Source organism: Hyperoodon ampullatus, assembly GCF_949752795.1.
Source record: "Hyperoodon ampullatus genome assembly, chromosome: 2".
Lineage (NCBI taxonomy): Eukaryota > Metazoa > Chordata > Mammalia > Artiodactyla > Ziphiidae > Hyperoodon > Hyperoodon ampullatus.
Window position 1 is genome coordinate 28,962,285 of NC_136915.1, and position 16,077 is coordinate 28,978,361.

Genomic DNA, 16,077 nt, shown 5'->3' on the forward strand with positions numbered 1-16,077 from the left:
AGAGAGCATTTCGGTCTCAAGTCTGGACACCAAGGATGGAAGGAATCTCACTCTGTGGCTTATATCTGTATCTCCAGCCCTTTTCTCTGTGTAAAGCACTAGGTATAATATCTGGCATATAGCAGGTGGTCAATAAACATTAACTACTATTATTAGTAGCAAGAGGTTCTTAAATCACAGTGACAATACCTCTCAAAGGCCCATCTTTCCCAAGGGTTCTCAAGCTCTTGAAATCCCCACCATATGCTAGTCCCATGACCGATTTTATCCAAGGCAGACAGAAGGAGGGTGAGAAACTCTCTGGGGCTACACATATTCCATCTCTACTAGCCAAGAGGAGCTTCTGGCGTTCCAATAAGGGACCAGGACCTAAGGGAAATGCAGACTTTTATAGACTCTCAGAGGAATACTGCATCTGAGCTGATCTTTACTGTATTACAAGTATGAAATTGTGACATTGTGCTGTGAATTCTCCTATTTTCCCTACATGGCCTTCCACCTTGCTCCCCCCAACTCTCACTTTCAGGATAGTCAAAGCCAAAGAATATTCTTCGGAAATGAGAACCTTAACCTTTCTGCAAACCAGACTCAGAATCAGTAAATATTTCCAAGGATGTGGGATATTTAAAAGAAAATACTTTGTTTGGGTCTCAATGAAAATTGTCTGTACTAGAGTTAGTGGATCCAACTGGGGACAAGGCAACATCCTGTATACTTTACATATGTCATTTGGTTTAGATAACCTTGGAAAACCCTCCCATTTTAAAACATTCTAAAACACTTAATAAAATATAACAAACGTTTTATATGCATTAACTGAGCTCACAAGAAAGCGAGGTAAGTCCCCAGGGGACAAAAGCAAAGAGGAGACTGGAAAATCAGAATATTAACTGTGTGAGCCAATGCTGCAAACAGCCCAATGGAGGGTGGGAGGCGGAGGCAGGGGTTGCTGGTCTCAGTAACCAAAGAGCTTAGATTTTAACACCCACTTGGACCCACACGAAGCGTGGAATTGGAAATGGGAACCTGCATAAAAGTAGGAAAGGGGAAAGCTTTGATGAAAAGACAAACTAGAAAAATCAATTATCAACACAGACTGATGACAAGGGAGCTAGTCTGTAGTCTAGGCACTGGGGAGAGGGGAAAGACGATAAATCTCCTAAGAATGTATACCCACAAGCTAGTCTTCACACAGACCCAGCCTTCAGTGTCTGCATGGGCCGGACGCCCCCCAAATTAAAAATTAACATAAAAAGGTCCTAGACCGAGAATAGTTGAACAGAAGCAATTTAAAAATATTTTCTGAATGGTTCTGAAGAACCCAGGGGCAGGACAGGAATAAAGACGCAGACGTAGAGAATGGACTTGAAGACACGGGGAGGGGGACGGGTAAGCTGGGACGAAGTGAGAGAATGGCATGGACTTATATATACACTACCAAATGTAAAATAGATAGCTAGTGGGAAGCAGCCGCATAGCACAGGGAGATCAGCTCAGTGCTTTGTGACCACCTAAAGGGGTGGGATTGGGAGGGTGAGAGGGAGACGCAAGAGGGAGGAGATATGGCGATACATGTATATGTATAGCTGATTCACTGTGTTATAAAGCAGAAATTAACACATCATTGTAAAGAAGTTATACTCCAATAAAGATGTTAAAATATATTAATTAATTAATTAATTAATTAAAAATATTTTCTGGGGGACCCACTCCTAACCCAGGCTGATGAGGGTTCTCAAAGATAAAGCTCCATTGAAGATGAGCTCATATTAAACTGTGTGGTAGACAACCTCTGACACAGCTCCTAATCATCTTCGCCTCCTGGCATTCACATCCTTGCATAGTGCCCTCCTCTTGAGTGCAGATTAGACCTATCGGTCCACTTCTAATGAACAGAATTTTGCAGATATAATGGCATGTCACTTCTGAGATTAGATTACAAAAACACTGTGGCTTCCATCTTGGACACTTTCTCTCACCATCTCTCCTTAGGAGTCTTTGCTCTGGGGGAAGCAAGTTGTTATGTTGTGAATCGTGTTATGTTGTGAGCCATATGGTGAGTCCCACACATCAAGGATCTGAAGCCTGCTGACAGCCATGTGAGTGTGGAAGGGGATCTTCCTCTAGGCAAGCCTTGAGATGATTGCAGCCTTGGCCAACACCTTAATGAAGCCGGTGAGACATCTGATCCATGTGGCACCCACCTAAGCTGTGCTTGGATTCCTGACCCACAGAAATTGTGAGATAATAAATATTTTTTGTTTTAAGACTCTGTGTTTTGGGGTAATTTATTATGCAGCAATAGATCACTAATGCAAACAGTGACATAAACAAGAACTAAACTTCTACTGAGTGAAGCCGTTGAGAATTCAAGGTTTATCGGTTACAGCAGCTGGTGTTCTTCTGCTAAAGCAGAATAGCTTTTAAACAATGTTTAAATTTTCTAAAACTTAAAAGATAAAACTGAAAACATAAGGACAGAATAAAAGCTTTGAGGGACTTCCCTAGCAGTCCAGTGGTTAAGACCCCATGCTTCCACTGCAGGGGGCACAGATTTGATCCCTGGTCGGGGAGCTAAGATCCCCCGTGCTGCATGGTGCGGCCAAAAAAAAAAAGCTTTGAAAAAACCAGAAAGATTTGAAAAAGGGACTAAATCAGATTTCTAGGGGACAAAAGGGGAAATTTAAAACACAACTAATGAGTAAATGAAACACAATTGAAGAGAAAAATAGTGAACCAGTGAATAGTGAATAATATCTGAGGAACTTACCTAGAAGGCAACATAGAGAGGTAAAGAGATGGAAAATATGAAGGAGAGAATAAAAAGGCCCCAAATACAACAAATAAGAGTTCTAGAGGGGGGACTCAATAAAATGTGGAAGAGGCAATATTCAAAGGGATAATTATAGTCACTGAGAATTTTCCAGACTTCTGACTTCAGACACAACAGAGTGAGGATACCAAATCCTATCCCCCAAGACAACTATAAAGCTGCACAAAACTGTCAAAAACAACCATTTTATCACTCTGAAAATCAATCAAAGGTATACAGCAAAGAAACACATTCATGAAAATTACTGAACTTTGGGTAAGAACAGCATGAGTCTGTGGTGTCCTTGCCTGAGGCTGCTCCCATTACCCAAGCTCCCAGCTCTATCTGTTGCAATAGTTCAAAAAGGGTGGGCCAGGCTATGAAAACCAGCTGCTTCACTGCAACTAACAAAGGGAGCTCACTTAATTTTGAGCATTGTCTGTTATAGTGTCAAGAATAGGAATAACCAGCAGTACTGCCAGGCTGAGGTTTCAGCACTGTTTGGGGGCAAGCAATGGGACTGTCAGACTAGACAGGGATTTGATGGGGAGTTCCAGGGGCTAAGATAGCCATAGAGAGTTTGATAAGCTCTTCACATAGTCTGGGTTAACTAGAGGCTGGGTGCAGGTACAACAGAGATCAGAGAGGCCTTGAGCTCACCCACATAACCTTTGCCAATGGAGCCTGTGCATACGTGCAGAAGAAATGCAAGAGAGCCTGGTGAAAAGTAAAAGCCAGAGATGGCTTGAAAACAGCACAGTGTTTGTACTCCCCAGATCACACGTAGAACCATAAAAGGAGAGAGAAGAAATCTTACGGGCTTGAAGTTTTTGAGCACACTCTGATCAATCTCTGGCTGGACATTAAGCTATGCAGAGACAGGGTCAACCCCTAGGAAACCAGGCTTTAAAATAAAAACAAGAAAGAAAAAAAATTAGTGGAGAAATCAGAGGCTGCATCTGGAATCGTAGATAAATTTCACAGATTTAACCCAGGGATTAACAAACAAACAAACAAAGCAATAACAATCTTCAAGAGGTAAAATAAGAATCCAGAGTTGCTACAATACATTATCTTAAATGTTCAGTATTCAATCAAAAAATTTGTGACACATGTAAATAAACAAGAAAATGTGAATGCCCCCAAACATTTGATTTATCAGACAAAGACTACAAAGCAACTATTATAAGAATGTTCAAAGAACTAAAGGAAAGCATGTTTAAATATTTAAAGGAAAGTATGACAACAGTGACAGCATTAATAGAAAATCACAACAAAGAGAATTTTTTTTTTAAAGGAACAAGAAAAGGACTTCCCTGGTGGCTCTGTGGTTAAGAATCCGCCTGACAATGCAGGGGACATGGGTTCAAGCCCTGGTCCGGGAAGATTCCACATGCCGCAGAGCAACTAAGCCCATGCACCACAACTACTAAGCCTGCACTCTAGAGCCCGCGTGCCACAACTATTGAAGCCCATGAGCCTAGAGCCCCTGCTCCGCAACAAAGAAAAGCCACCACAATGAAAAGCCCGCACACCTCAATGAAGAGTAGCCCCGCGTAGCCCCCGCTTGCTGCAACTAGAGAAAGCCCTCACCCAGCAACGGAGACCCAGCCAGCCAAAAGTTGCAGCCAAAAATTAATTAATTAATTATTTTTTAAAAAGCACAAGAAAAGAATCAAATAGAAATTCTAGAGCTGAAAAGTACAATAACTGAAATTAAAAATTCACCAGAAGGGCTCAGCATAAAAAGTGATCAGTAAACTTGAAGATAGATGAGTATAGATTATCCAATATAAAGAACTGAATAGGGAAAATGACTGAATAGAAATGAACAGTGCCTCAGAGACCTATGGAACAACATCAAGTATAACAGTATGCATGTAATGGGAGTCCCAGAAGAAGAGAGAGAGAAAGAGGAAGAAAAAATATTTGAAAAAATAATGGCCCCAAACTTTCCAAATTTGATGAAAAACATTAATCTACAGATCAAAGAAACTCAATGAATCCAAAGTAGGTTAAACACAGAGATCCACACCCAGACACATTACAGTCAAAATGCTGAAAGACAAAGAGAAAATCTTAACAGCAACAAGAGAAAAACAACTCATCGCATACAAAAAAAAACCCAATATGATTAAAAACTGGCTTTTCATCAGAAACAATGAACACCAAAGGCAGTGGAATGGTATAGTGAAAGTGCTAAAAGAAAAAAACTGTCAACCAGGAATTCTATATCCAGCAAAACTATCCTTCAAAAAATGAAGTAAAAATAAAGACATTTCCAAATAAATACAGGCTGAAGAAATTATTGCCAGCAGAACTATCTTACAAGAAATACTAATGAAAGTTCTTCAGGTTAAAAGGAAGTAACAACCAGTAGTAACTCAAATCCACAGGAAGAAATGAGGAGCACCAGAAATGGTAAATATGTGAGTAAATATAAATAGCTCTATAAATATATTTTTCACATTTTTTTCTCTCAACTTCTTTAAAAGACATAGCAAAGCAATTATTATAACACTATTATTGGTTTATAATAATTTTAAGGTTTATAACACAGGTATAGGTAATACATATGACAATAATAGCACAGAAAAGGGAGAGAGAAAGGAGATGTATTAGAGCAATGCTTCAGTATGTTACCAGAATCAATTAGATTTTAATAAGTTAAGATACACATTCTAATTTCTAGTGCAACCACTAATAACTTGAATAATATAGTAAAAAGGAATTAACGAAAAGAAATTAAAATGGTACACAAAGTATTTAATACAAAAGAGGGTAGTAAAGGAAGAACAGAGGAACAAAAATGACATGAGACAATCCAACCATATCAATAACCACATTAAATGTGAGTAGACAAAACACTGTCATTCAAAAGGCAGAGATTTTCAGACTGGATAAAAAAGCAAGTAGATAGAAAGTAAAAAGAAGGAAAAAGATGTACCAGCAAACAGTAACCATGAGAGAATTTTCCAGATTTGATGAAAGACATGAATCCTCAGATTCAGGGAACACACCACACACACACACACACACACACACACACACACACACACACACACACACCCCATAGTGAAACTGTAGGACACCAAAAATTGACAACAATCAGAGAGAAATGAAAATAACCAACAAAGACTATTAGATTGATAGTAGACTTCTCCACAGCAACAACAGAACAGATGACAGAGGAATATCATCAAAACACTGAGAGAAAATAAATGTTGACCTAAAATTCTGTAATAAGCCAAATTATATAAAATAGTGAGAGTAAATGACATTTTTGGTTAAAGGCAGAATTTGCCACTAACAGACACTCACTGAAAAAAGTTACTAAAGAATTTACTTTAAAAGGAAGAAATGAAATGTAAGAAGGTATAGTGAGGGGGGAAAAGGTAAAAATGTGAAGTATTAGTAATACTTGGTATTAGTAATACTACTAATCATGTATTAGTAGTATAAAATTTAATAATAATAAAGACTAATTGAGAGAGGTAAAAAAAAAAGGTGGGACTAAAATACTGGGTAACTGGTACATGTAAGAAGGGAAGAGGTGATCAAAAGTAAAGTGTCCTAAGGTCTTTACATTGTTCAGAAGAAGGGTAGAAGTAATTGTCAATCTGAGACAATCTGAGACTTTGCTAAGTCAAATATGCACATGAAATTATAAGAATAACCACAAAAATAATGAAATTAGTATATATAACTGCCAAATCAGTGTGGGATTTGGTGAAGAGAAAAATGAAGAAAATCCAATTGATCCAAAAGAGGGCAGCAAAGGAGTAGAAAAGCAACACCCAAAAGGCAGGATAAATAGATGGCACAAAATAAGATGACAGAAATGAATCCAAGCATATCAGAAACCACAATAAATATAAATGTACTAAACTCTCAAACAATTGTCAGAATGGATATAAAATAAAATATAGCTATAAACTACTTACAAAAGACACACCTAAAACATAAAGAGACAAAAAGCTTTAAAGTAAAATATAGGAAAAGATGTTCTAGGAAAATACTAGAAGGGCAAAAAGCGATAAAGATAATAGAGTGACATCGCTAGTTCATTAAACCTGTTTCCTCTTCTGTAAATCAGGGGTTATAAACCATGCCCCCCTGGAAAAATATGTAAAGTATACATGATGTTAGATATTGTAAAGTGATGAAAAGAAGTGGCGGGGTGGGGAGGAAGAGGAAAAGGAGAAGAACAGAGAAGGGCAACAGGAAATGTTGAGGGGGGTTAAAATTAAAATTTAGAATGTTCGGGTAAAGACCTGAAAGAAGCGAGGGAGAAATCCATGGGAGTATCTGGGAAGGAGAGATCCAGGCAGAGGTAGCAGCAAAGGACCTAAGGCTGAAGCACACGTGTGGTGTTGGAGGTGCAGCAAGGAGACCAGTGTGGCTGGAGCGGGTGTGGGATGGGAACAGTGTTAGGACAGGAACTCAGAGGTAACAAGGGCCAGATCATGCAGGGCCTTATACATCATAGTACAGTGTTTGACTATTCCCCGGAGCAAGGTCTTGATTGAATGCAATTTTATTCTTAAATGATCACTCTGGCCATATTATGAGAGAATGAAGTGGAGCAAGGACAAGTGCAAGAGATCAACTAGAAAACAGTGCAACAGTCTAGACAAAAGAACATGGTGACTTGCACTGACGTGCTGACAGTGGAGACGGTGAGGAGTGATTGGATCCTGGAAATACTTTGAAGGTGGGACCAACAGGACTTGCTGAAGGGTTGGACATGGGATGTGTGAGAGAGAAAGGAGTCCAGACTGACTTCCGTGTTTTAGATCAGAGCTCCTGGAAGAATAAAATTGCCATTATCTGAAATGGAGAAGACATTGGATGGAGTAGGAAATTTGAGGAGGGAGAAAAGGGTACCAGCAGTTTGGTTCTGAACATCTTAAGTCTGAGATGTCTACTCAACATCCAAGTGAGATTTCAACACACAGATATATATGCATTTATGGGAGAATGTGGGCTGGTGATAGACATTTGGGAGTCATCAGGCTCTCAATAATATTCAAAGCCATGAGCCTGGATGAGCTCACCCAAAAAGTGAGTGTAGGAAGAAGTCCAGGAACTAAGCCCTGGAAAACTCCAGTGTTCAGATCCTGAAGAGTTTGCGGGCACCAGTGACACAGACTAAGAAGAGGCAACCAGAGAGAGAAGGCAGAAGAACCTAAAAGGTGTGCTGTCCTCAAAGCCAACTGAGAAAAGTGTTTCAGGAACGAGAGAGTCATCAGCTGCGTTAGATGTTGCTGATGGATCGCGTAAAACAAGGGCTGAGCATTAACTAGTGGGTTTAGCAACATAGACTGGTCTTCTGTGAAAAGATGGCTGTGCCAATCAGATTCCCTGATTCAGGAAATGTAACAACGAAATGCTGAGAGACTGCAGCAGCAAAACCATGGGAGCCAACCAGGACAGTCTTTGCATTGCTTTTTTTCCCCAGCAAACAGTAAAAATAGCTAACCTTTATTGAGTGCTGGCTGTGTGCCAAGAACACTATTATGATGCCTATTTTTAAATAGGGAGAGTGGGGCTCAAAAAAGTCAAGTAACTTGCCCCAGGTCACTCAGCTGGTAAGTAGCTGAGCTGGAATTCAAACCCACCTCATGCATTTAATTACTAAACTGCACTGCCTCCTTTAGTTAGGGGTAAAGTCTACACTTAGGTATAGAACTCACACTTGTAAAATACCAGTGTGGGGCCAGGTACCTTGTGTTTGCATATATTTTCTCACTGAACTCACAAAACCCCTGTGAGATAATCATCATTACAATTGTCCTTTCAAAGAGAAGCCAACAGGGGCTAGGCTTCCCTGGTGGCGTAGTGGTTAAGAATCCGCCTGCCAATGCAAGGGACACGGGGTCGAGCCCCGGTCCGGGATGATCCCACATGCCGCGGAGCAACTAAGCCCGTGCGCCACAACAACTGAGCCTGCGTGCCGCAACTACTGAAGCCCGCGCATCTAGAGCCCGTGCTCCGCAACAAGAGAAGCCACTGCGATGAGAAGCCCGCGCACCTCAACGAAGACCCAGCACAGCCAAAAATAAATAAATTAAATTAAATTAAATTAAAAAAAAAAAAAGATGAGCCAACAGAGGCGTTGAGAGGGAGGTATCTTGCCAGTGTTCCACAGGGTGGAGTGGAGGGGAAAGAACTCAAGCCCTGATCATCTCTGAGACTGCAATTCTGCCTATCTCCAGTCTGTACGCTCAATCTTGCCTTTTACATGGGGTGGGTTGGGAGCAATCAGGCCACGAAAGGGCTGGGGAACCTCAGAGAACTGACACTGCCCTTACAAGTTCATCATTTTGAGGATGCTTGGTGGTTTTTAAGGATGTGACTCTCTGAGATCCTCAGTCTGAGTCAGCTCCAGGACTCCCAAGGCAGGCTTCCCAGCTCCCCAGAACCAGAGCTGTGCTCTCTCCACGGGCAGATTCCTGATTTTAAGGCCTACGCTGAGCATGGGACTGAATCCCCCTTCCCACCCTTTCCTTCCAGCATGCTGGGCCTCTCCCTACCTGTCCGGTGGTGAGGGAACGGCTATAGCCAGGGATGGAGCTCCGGGGGTGGATCCGGGGCGGGACACAGCAGCTGGGAAAGGTCAAAATTGCAGATTCAGAATGGGGGTCTGCTAGGAGGTGGGGGAGGGGAATGAGAGCACTGAGGCCCCTGAGCGGGTTCTAACCCTCAGAAATCCCAGAGATCCCCAGGAGACTCCTGGTTAAAGGGATTCTGCCAAAGAGACATTCAGATAGGGGTTATCACAGGCACCCCCTCTTTATATGGGGCAGAGCAAGACTGCCCAGTTGAACCCTAAGCAGGGAACCTGACTGGTACCCACTCTATGCACATCTACAGGCACCCAGGATCAGCATCCTACACCCCACCCCCACCCCAGCTCTCCCTGTCCTTACTTGATCCGGGCCTGGTCCACGCTGGAGGAGCGGCGGGTGGTGAAGCGCCGGGCGACCGCTTTGGGAGATGTCTTGGGGCTGCCATCTGAGTCTCCACTCTCCTCATCCCCCATGGCTTTGATGTAGCTGCCGCTCCGCATCCTGCGGCAGGGGATCTCCCCGTCCTTGCCCCCAGTGGGGTAACCCCCCCAGTCATCTTGCGGCACCTGCAGGGACAAGGGGCCTCTATCTTTCAGACAAGTCCCTACTGAATCTGGAAGCCGGGACCCACATTCTCCACTGCCAGTGGGAGACACTCAGCCCTGGCTCAAGCAGGCCACGTTCAGGAACGTGCAGAGGCTGAGCAGGTGAGGTCTCCGCTACAGGAGACGCCTCATCACCCTCCATGTGCCTTTTGCTCCTTAACTGAGGACCACCTAGAGAGTCTAGGAGCTGACATGCCAGGTACCAAGAGGTTGAAGCTCAGAGGCCAAAGTGACCTATGTCAATCTCACCCCTAGCAGCAAAGCGTCACCTGACCTCAGTGACCTTTCACCCCTCCTTCTCCTTCATCCTCTTAACTGCTTATAACCCAAATCCTCTAACTTTCCGCCTCCCTTCTGTGAAGAGCCACAGAGGGAGTGACATCAATTTGTGTTTCAGAAAGAGCACTTCAACAGTCCAAACAGAGGATGGATTGTGGAGGGCCAGGAGCAGGGCAGGGGCTCAAGTGGCGAGACGGAGACCAATTAAGAGGCTGATGCTGTTATCCAGGCAAGAGATGATGAGGCTTAAATTAAGACAATGACAACGAGGGGGAAGAGGAGATGCAAATGAGAGGTGTTAAGGAGCATCAGCGAGCCTGATTAGACGTGGGGGGTGAGGGGGTGAGGAGGAGTCAATGACGACTGAGATGCTGCTGGCTGAGGACCTGGGGGGATGGGGCTGTTGCTCACTGAGCCACAGAATCCCAGAGAAACAGGTTTGGGGAAAAGGTGATCGGTTCAGCGTTGAGCATCTTGAGTTGGCAGAGAACTGTGGAGCAGGTGGCTGGGCGTTTGGTTCTGGAGTTCAGTGGAGAGATCTGGGCTGGACGCAGACACGGGGGAGTCATGGGTGGCAGCTGAGTCCACAGGAGTGAATGAAAGAGCCCAGGGGAAAGAAGAAAGAGAGGTGGGAAGGGATCCACTGACATTTAAAAGGGGACTGCGAAGAAAGGGAGAGGAGCCTATGAAGTCACCTGAGAAAGAGTGGGCAGAAGGGTGGGAGGGAAGCCAGGAGAATGCCATGTCATGGAAACAGGAGACATTTCCAGAATAGAAGGAGTTGATAATGTCAAATGCCACAGTGCATGCAGAGGTTAGTGATTCAGGCTAGGGAGTTAGAACCATGTTCAAATTCTGGCCCCGTCACTTGCTAGCTGGGTAAACTTGAGCAAAACTGATTAATCTCTAAGCCTCAGTTTCCTCGTCTGTGAACCGGTGATGATAATTATGCCCACTTCACAGCATTGGTGGGAAAGATACATGAGCCAATAGAGAGTGCCCAGCACAGAGTAAGTGCCCAATGTTGACCATTGTTATTATAAGCATTGAAAGGTACCTTTCAAGGAGAGCTCTCAAGAGACCATTGGTGACCACTCCCAGGACATTTTAGAGGACAGGGGTGTGGAAGTCAGACTGTAGTAAAGGGGAGAGTGAAAGGAAGTGAAGTAGTGGAGTCTACACTCTAAAACTTGGAAATGAAGGGAAGACAGGAGGGAGATGGAAAGGGGTATGGGGTTGAAGAAACATTTTTTTTTTTTTAGGATGAGAGAAATTTGGGCATGTTTGCAGGATGAGGAAAAGAGTAAAGAGACAGTCTTTAAATGTAGGGAGGAAGGGGGGACAGCTCATGGACAGAGGGGATCCCAGAGAGATGGGCTCAAGCCCTGTGGAGGTGTCATCCTGGGATGGGTGCTCCTGGCTTCTCCTCTGAGCCAAGAAGGAAGGGTATGAGGGTGGCTGGGGAATCTTGATGAGTCCACAGGTGCACCGACAGGAAGGTGAGGGAGTCTGGGATGGTCGGCCTATACTGTGAAGAATGAGGTGTAATGAAGGCATGCGGGAGGGGCCCAGGGCAGGTAGCGAAGATTTAAAACACCTGTTGAAAAGAACAGGTTAAATGGGGTGGGGGTCAGGGATCAGGGAGAGCGTAGGGTTCAGGAGAGGAATAGAGATTCTGGGGTGGGACTAAATGAGGGGTCAGAGATCAGTGTGAGAACAGGGATGGGATGGGGCCCCATGAAGGAGCCCTTAGGGGGTGAGGCCGACAGGGCTTGGTGGGGGTCTGGGCTCAATCAGAAGATGGGAACGCAGGGACGAGACGAGGCTCCATAAAGGAACAAGGGCTCTGAGTGAAAAGAGGGATTCTGGAAGAAGTCTGAAAGAGAGCTGGCATCCAGTAGGGGAACAAAGTCTCAACAAAAGGACTGGGGATCCAACAAAGACACCTGGTCTGATGTGGCCAGCTTCCCCTGCTTTTGTGCCAAGAGGGCACCAGTCTGTCTAGAGAGTCCCTGCAGCCCCTTGTTCTCCCCCAGACAGGCTCAGACTTTCCAGTCCTAAGATTCCCTGGAAGCCCCGCCCCTGGTCGATCCTTCCCCCTTCCCAATACTCTACAGAGAGGAGCCACAGAGGCAGAGGGAGGCAGAGGGAGGCAGATGGGACAGCCAGGCACGCTCTGCTCACTGCAGGGCTCCCACTCCATAGCCACTGCGGAGCTGCTGGCTCCTCTGCAGGACACTGTGAGTTGCATGTTAAAAAGGAAGCCCCCAGGGAGGTGAGGGCAGCCCTGGAGAAGCAGCAGGGAGCAGCGGAGTGGTGGCAAGGTTCCAGGGATGGGAGAAGAAGGGTTGGTGTTCTCTCCTCGGCCCTTTCTGCTGGACCCTTCAACCCCCAGTTTAGAGAACCTCTCTCCCAGGGAGGGCGCAATCCAAGGCCAACCCAGAAGTCCTGAATCCTAGAAGTCTCCAGCCTCCCCTTCTGTCTCCCACCCCTCCCTGCTTCCACTGTGGCCCTATCTGTTCCCTTGAGCTTTTGTGAGTTCCCCACCCAGGAGAGCCCTAACGTGTGAACAACTTACCAAAAAGGCCAGTGACACCCAAAGACACATGCAAGTTCAACTCTCCACACCTTTGAACGTGCTGTAGTCTCTTCCTGGAACACCCTTAATCCTGGAACTTCTGCACTCAACTAACTCCAAATTCTCCACTGAGATTCTGCCCAGGGGACATTCTTCCTAGAAGTTGTTCTGGCCACTGACACCCAGGGGGTGAGGTGCCTCCTCTGGGCTCCCAAGGCTCCCAAGGCTCTCTCCTCTCACACACAGCCTCATCACAGTGTATTCTACCTGATGCCTTGTCTATCCCACCTTTAAGTGGTGAGCTCCTCCCAAGCAGCGTCTGTGTCTTCATCTTTGTATCCACAGCACCCAGGAAATGCTCACTGAATGAATGGATGCAGATTAACTATGCCGAACATGGGTTTGGGGGATAACCCTACGTCTACTGGACTTCTAGAACTTGTCTAGACTTTTCCTCCTAAAACTACAGCAGGGCTCAAGAAAGCCTGTCAGGGGATATGAGAGGGGAGCGTAAGGCAGAGAAGAGGGAGGCTGATGGCAAGAAGAGCCCCCGACCCCATCTCAGTAGGAAGACGGAGAGGGGACAGTGAGAGATGGATGAAGGCTCCATAAGAAGAAGGGGTCGGAGCTCTTAGCCTCGCCTGCAGACACCATAGAGCTGGTAAAAGAGGACAGGGACAGTGTGCTGGTTATCACCTGTACCATCCACTCTCAGGAAGCCCTGGCCTGCTGCTGTGTCTGGAGCTCAGACTTCAGTGTGAAGCCCAGCCTGGGGAAACCCGTAAGACAGGCTCCCAGGCTCTTCCACAGCCTCACGCGTGTCCTACTGCAGGTTCCCCAGAACGACAAATACCAGCAGAGACACATTCTGGAAATAACTGACCTTCACATTCAAACAATATCTGGACCACCCAGGTTTGGGCAGAAAAGAGGTCTGGAGAAGGCCTAGGGGCAAGAGGACTGCTTTCCAGCTGCTGACCTCCAGTCCTGGGGAAGCTACAGGCAGGGAGCCCCACACTGTCCTGTTCACTGCCTACTCTCAGCCTCATTCTGCCTCCAGCCTCACAGGGCAGAGGCCAGCACAGCTTGTCCAAAACATCAGGTAAAGGAAAAGTCTTCCTGGCACTGACATACAATATCAAAATAGAAGGGCCCCTTCACTGCACAAACAGGGAAACTGAGGTCCCAAAAGGGGCTCAAAGCAATACAGTGAGGCAGGGAAGAGCCTCCCTGACTCCAGCCCCTCCATCCTGGGAATAGCTGGCTCCCACCCAACCCTTTCCACAGCTCCCTGGGTGACAACATTGATGAGGGCTGAGGACCCTGTTCCCCACCCCCACCAAAGCCTCACCTGCAGATAGTGATAAGTCCTGGCTTTGGCCTTGGTCTCCGGACCCAGGAGCCCCTTGCCTGGCCCGGCCCCTGGGTATCCATCCCGGCCCTGGCTGACCATCATGGTATGCCAGGCACTTCGCTTGACCGATTGTCCATCCAGTGACATGGACATGCCAGTGCAGGCAAGACAGCGGCCTTCCGACCCGCCCGAGCGACCCTTGAAGCTCAAGTCCCGGTAGGACCCATCTGGAGCCTCCAGGCAGAAGGGACCACCAGGCTCCCCAGGGGGCCGCCCACCAGCCAGGAAGCCGCTGTCACTGTCCAAGTTGTCATCGGAGCTCCACCAGCCCGCGGCCTTGGCCTGCTGCCGTCCATCCCCCTTGCGGTCCTTGCTCTTGCTCCTCTTGCTATGCCGGGACTGGTGGTGGTGGTGGTGGTGGTGATGGTGGTGGTGGGAGGTGTGGAGGCCTCCAGAGCCCGGGCCAGGGTAGCTGTCTCCGCCGGAGCCACTTCTGCCCTCAGCCTTGGGCCCATTATAGTCCCGCTTCCCTGGCGCCTCCAGAGAGTGGGACTTGGCGAACAGCTTCTGCACGGAGTGAACCAGGTGCCGGATGCGGCTGGGGCTCTCGCTGCGGGCCTCCGGGGTAGTGCCAGACCCTGGCCCGGGCCCGGGTCCGGACCCGGGCCCACCCCCTGCCGGACCTCGCTGGTACGGCAGCGTGTGGAAGCCATCTTGTTGAACGGGCAACTGCTTTTCAAACTGGTCCAGAAGTGTGGGAGGCAGGCGGGGGGCACCCTTGCCCTGTGGGTGGCCCACACAGTCTTCGCAGGTGTCGAAGGGGCCCTGGCCAGGGTACATCCTGGGGAAGGTGCTGCTGCCCCCCCCAACCCCGGCCCCTCCTGGCCCTCCCTCGGGGCCTGTTGATGGCCCCTCACTCAGGCTCAGGGGCCCTTCAGGAGAAAGGTGTCCCAGGCCAGCTCTTGGGGCACAGAAGCGGGGCTCGGTGGAGAAGGCCTCCCCGGAGCCCAGCAGGTATGGAGCCCTGGCAGCGGGGCCCACGTCCATATGCTGCTGGTCGGCAAAGCGGGCTGGGCGGGGATGGCTGCCTCGGTCGCCATGATAACCCCTCATGGCCTCAGCAAGGGCTCTTCATAGTGCTGGGGGCCAGGCCCCAGGAACCTCCTGGGAAAACAGGGAGCAGTGGGATTAGGATTGAACAACAGACCACTTCACCTGAAACTCTGTTTTATTAGGTATTCTTATATCCCTTTAGGTAGTGCATACCAATTTAGTGTGATTAATTCTACTATCTTTCCACAAATGGGCTTAAAAGCCTTAAAACAGTCATACTAGACAAAGATGCACAAAATAACATCATCATCCATCGAATGCTGCAAATATGATAAATACTTATTCACAAGAGGAAATGCCCTCAACCAAACGGGTTTTTAAAAATCCTTAGGTAACCAAAAATAAAAAGATACCAATACAGACATAAAAACAATAGTCAAACATACTAGCCATTAGGTGAACTAGCTTTTAGCAAGCGCTGACATGAGGCAAATTGATCCAGCACCACACCTGTGTCCCATCCCTACCCAATTCCACTGCTATGAAGAGTCAGGCCTCTGCGTCACAGCTCCCAGAAGCAATAACCAAAGAGAACACTGGACCCAAATCTACATATCTATCACGATTCTGCAGGAAAACCCCTCCGCTTCCTTCCACACCCAGCTCCTTCTATCTGGCTGTAGGCTTATTCTCCTTCCCCCCGACCCAGGACTGAGATAGGAAGGGATAACCTGAGATGACTATGCCTTCCTCTTCCGGGTTCCAAATATCCCCTGATGGAATTTCCCCTTTTGCCTTTTACCACCACCCCCATTCCAGTGGAG

The 16,077-nt window shown here is 46.8% G+C and overlaps 1 protein-coding gene across 2 annotated transcripts in view; it reads right to left on the reverse strand.

The window, feature by feature from the left end:
- DLGAP3 (DLG associated protein 3) overlaps nt 1–15,313 on the reverse strand; it is a gene marked incomplete at both ends in the record, with an annotated part of 37,937 nt that extends 22,624 nt beyond the window's left edge. For both annotated transcript variants that reach the window (XM_079697070.1, XM_079697069.1), the window contains 3 exons: nt 9,349–9,421; nt 9,745–9,950; nt 14,198–15,313. In XM_079697070.1, the coding sequence (XP_079553196.1) occupies nt 9,349–9,421; nt 9,745–9,950; nt 14,198–15,313 (1,395 nt within the window). The remainder of the gene's footprint in view (nt 1–9,348; nt 9,422–9,744; nt 9,951–14,197) is intronic.
- Between the last annotated feature and the right edge of the window lie 764 nt (nt 15,314–16,077).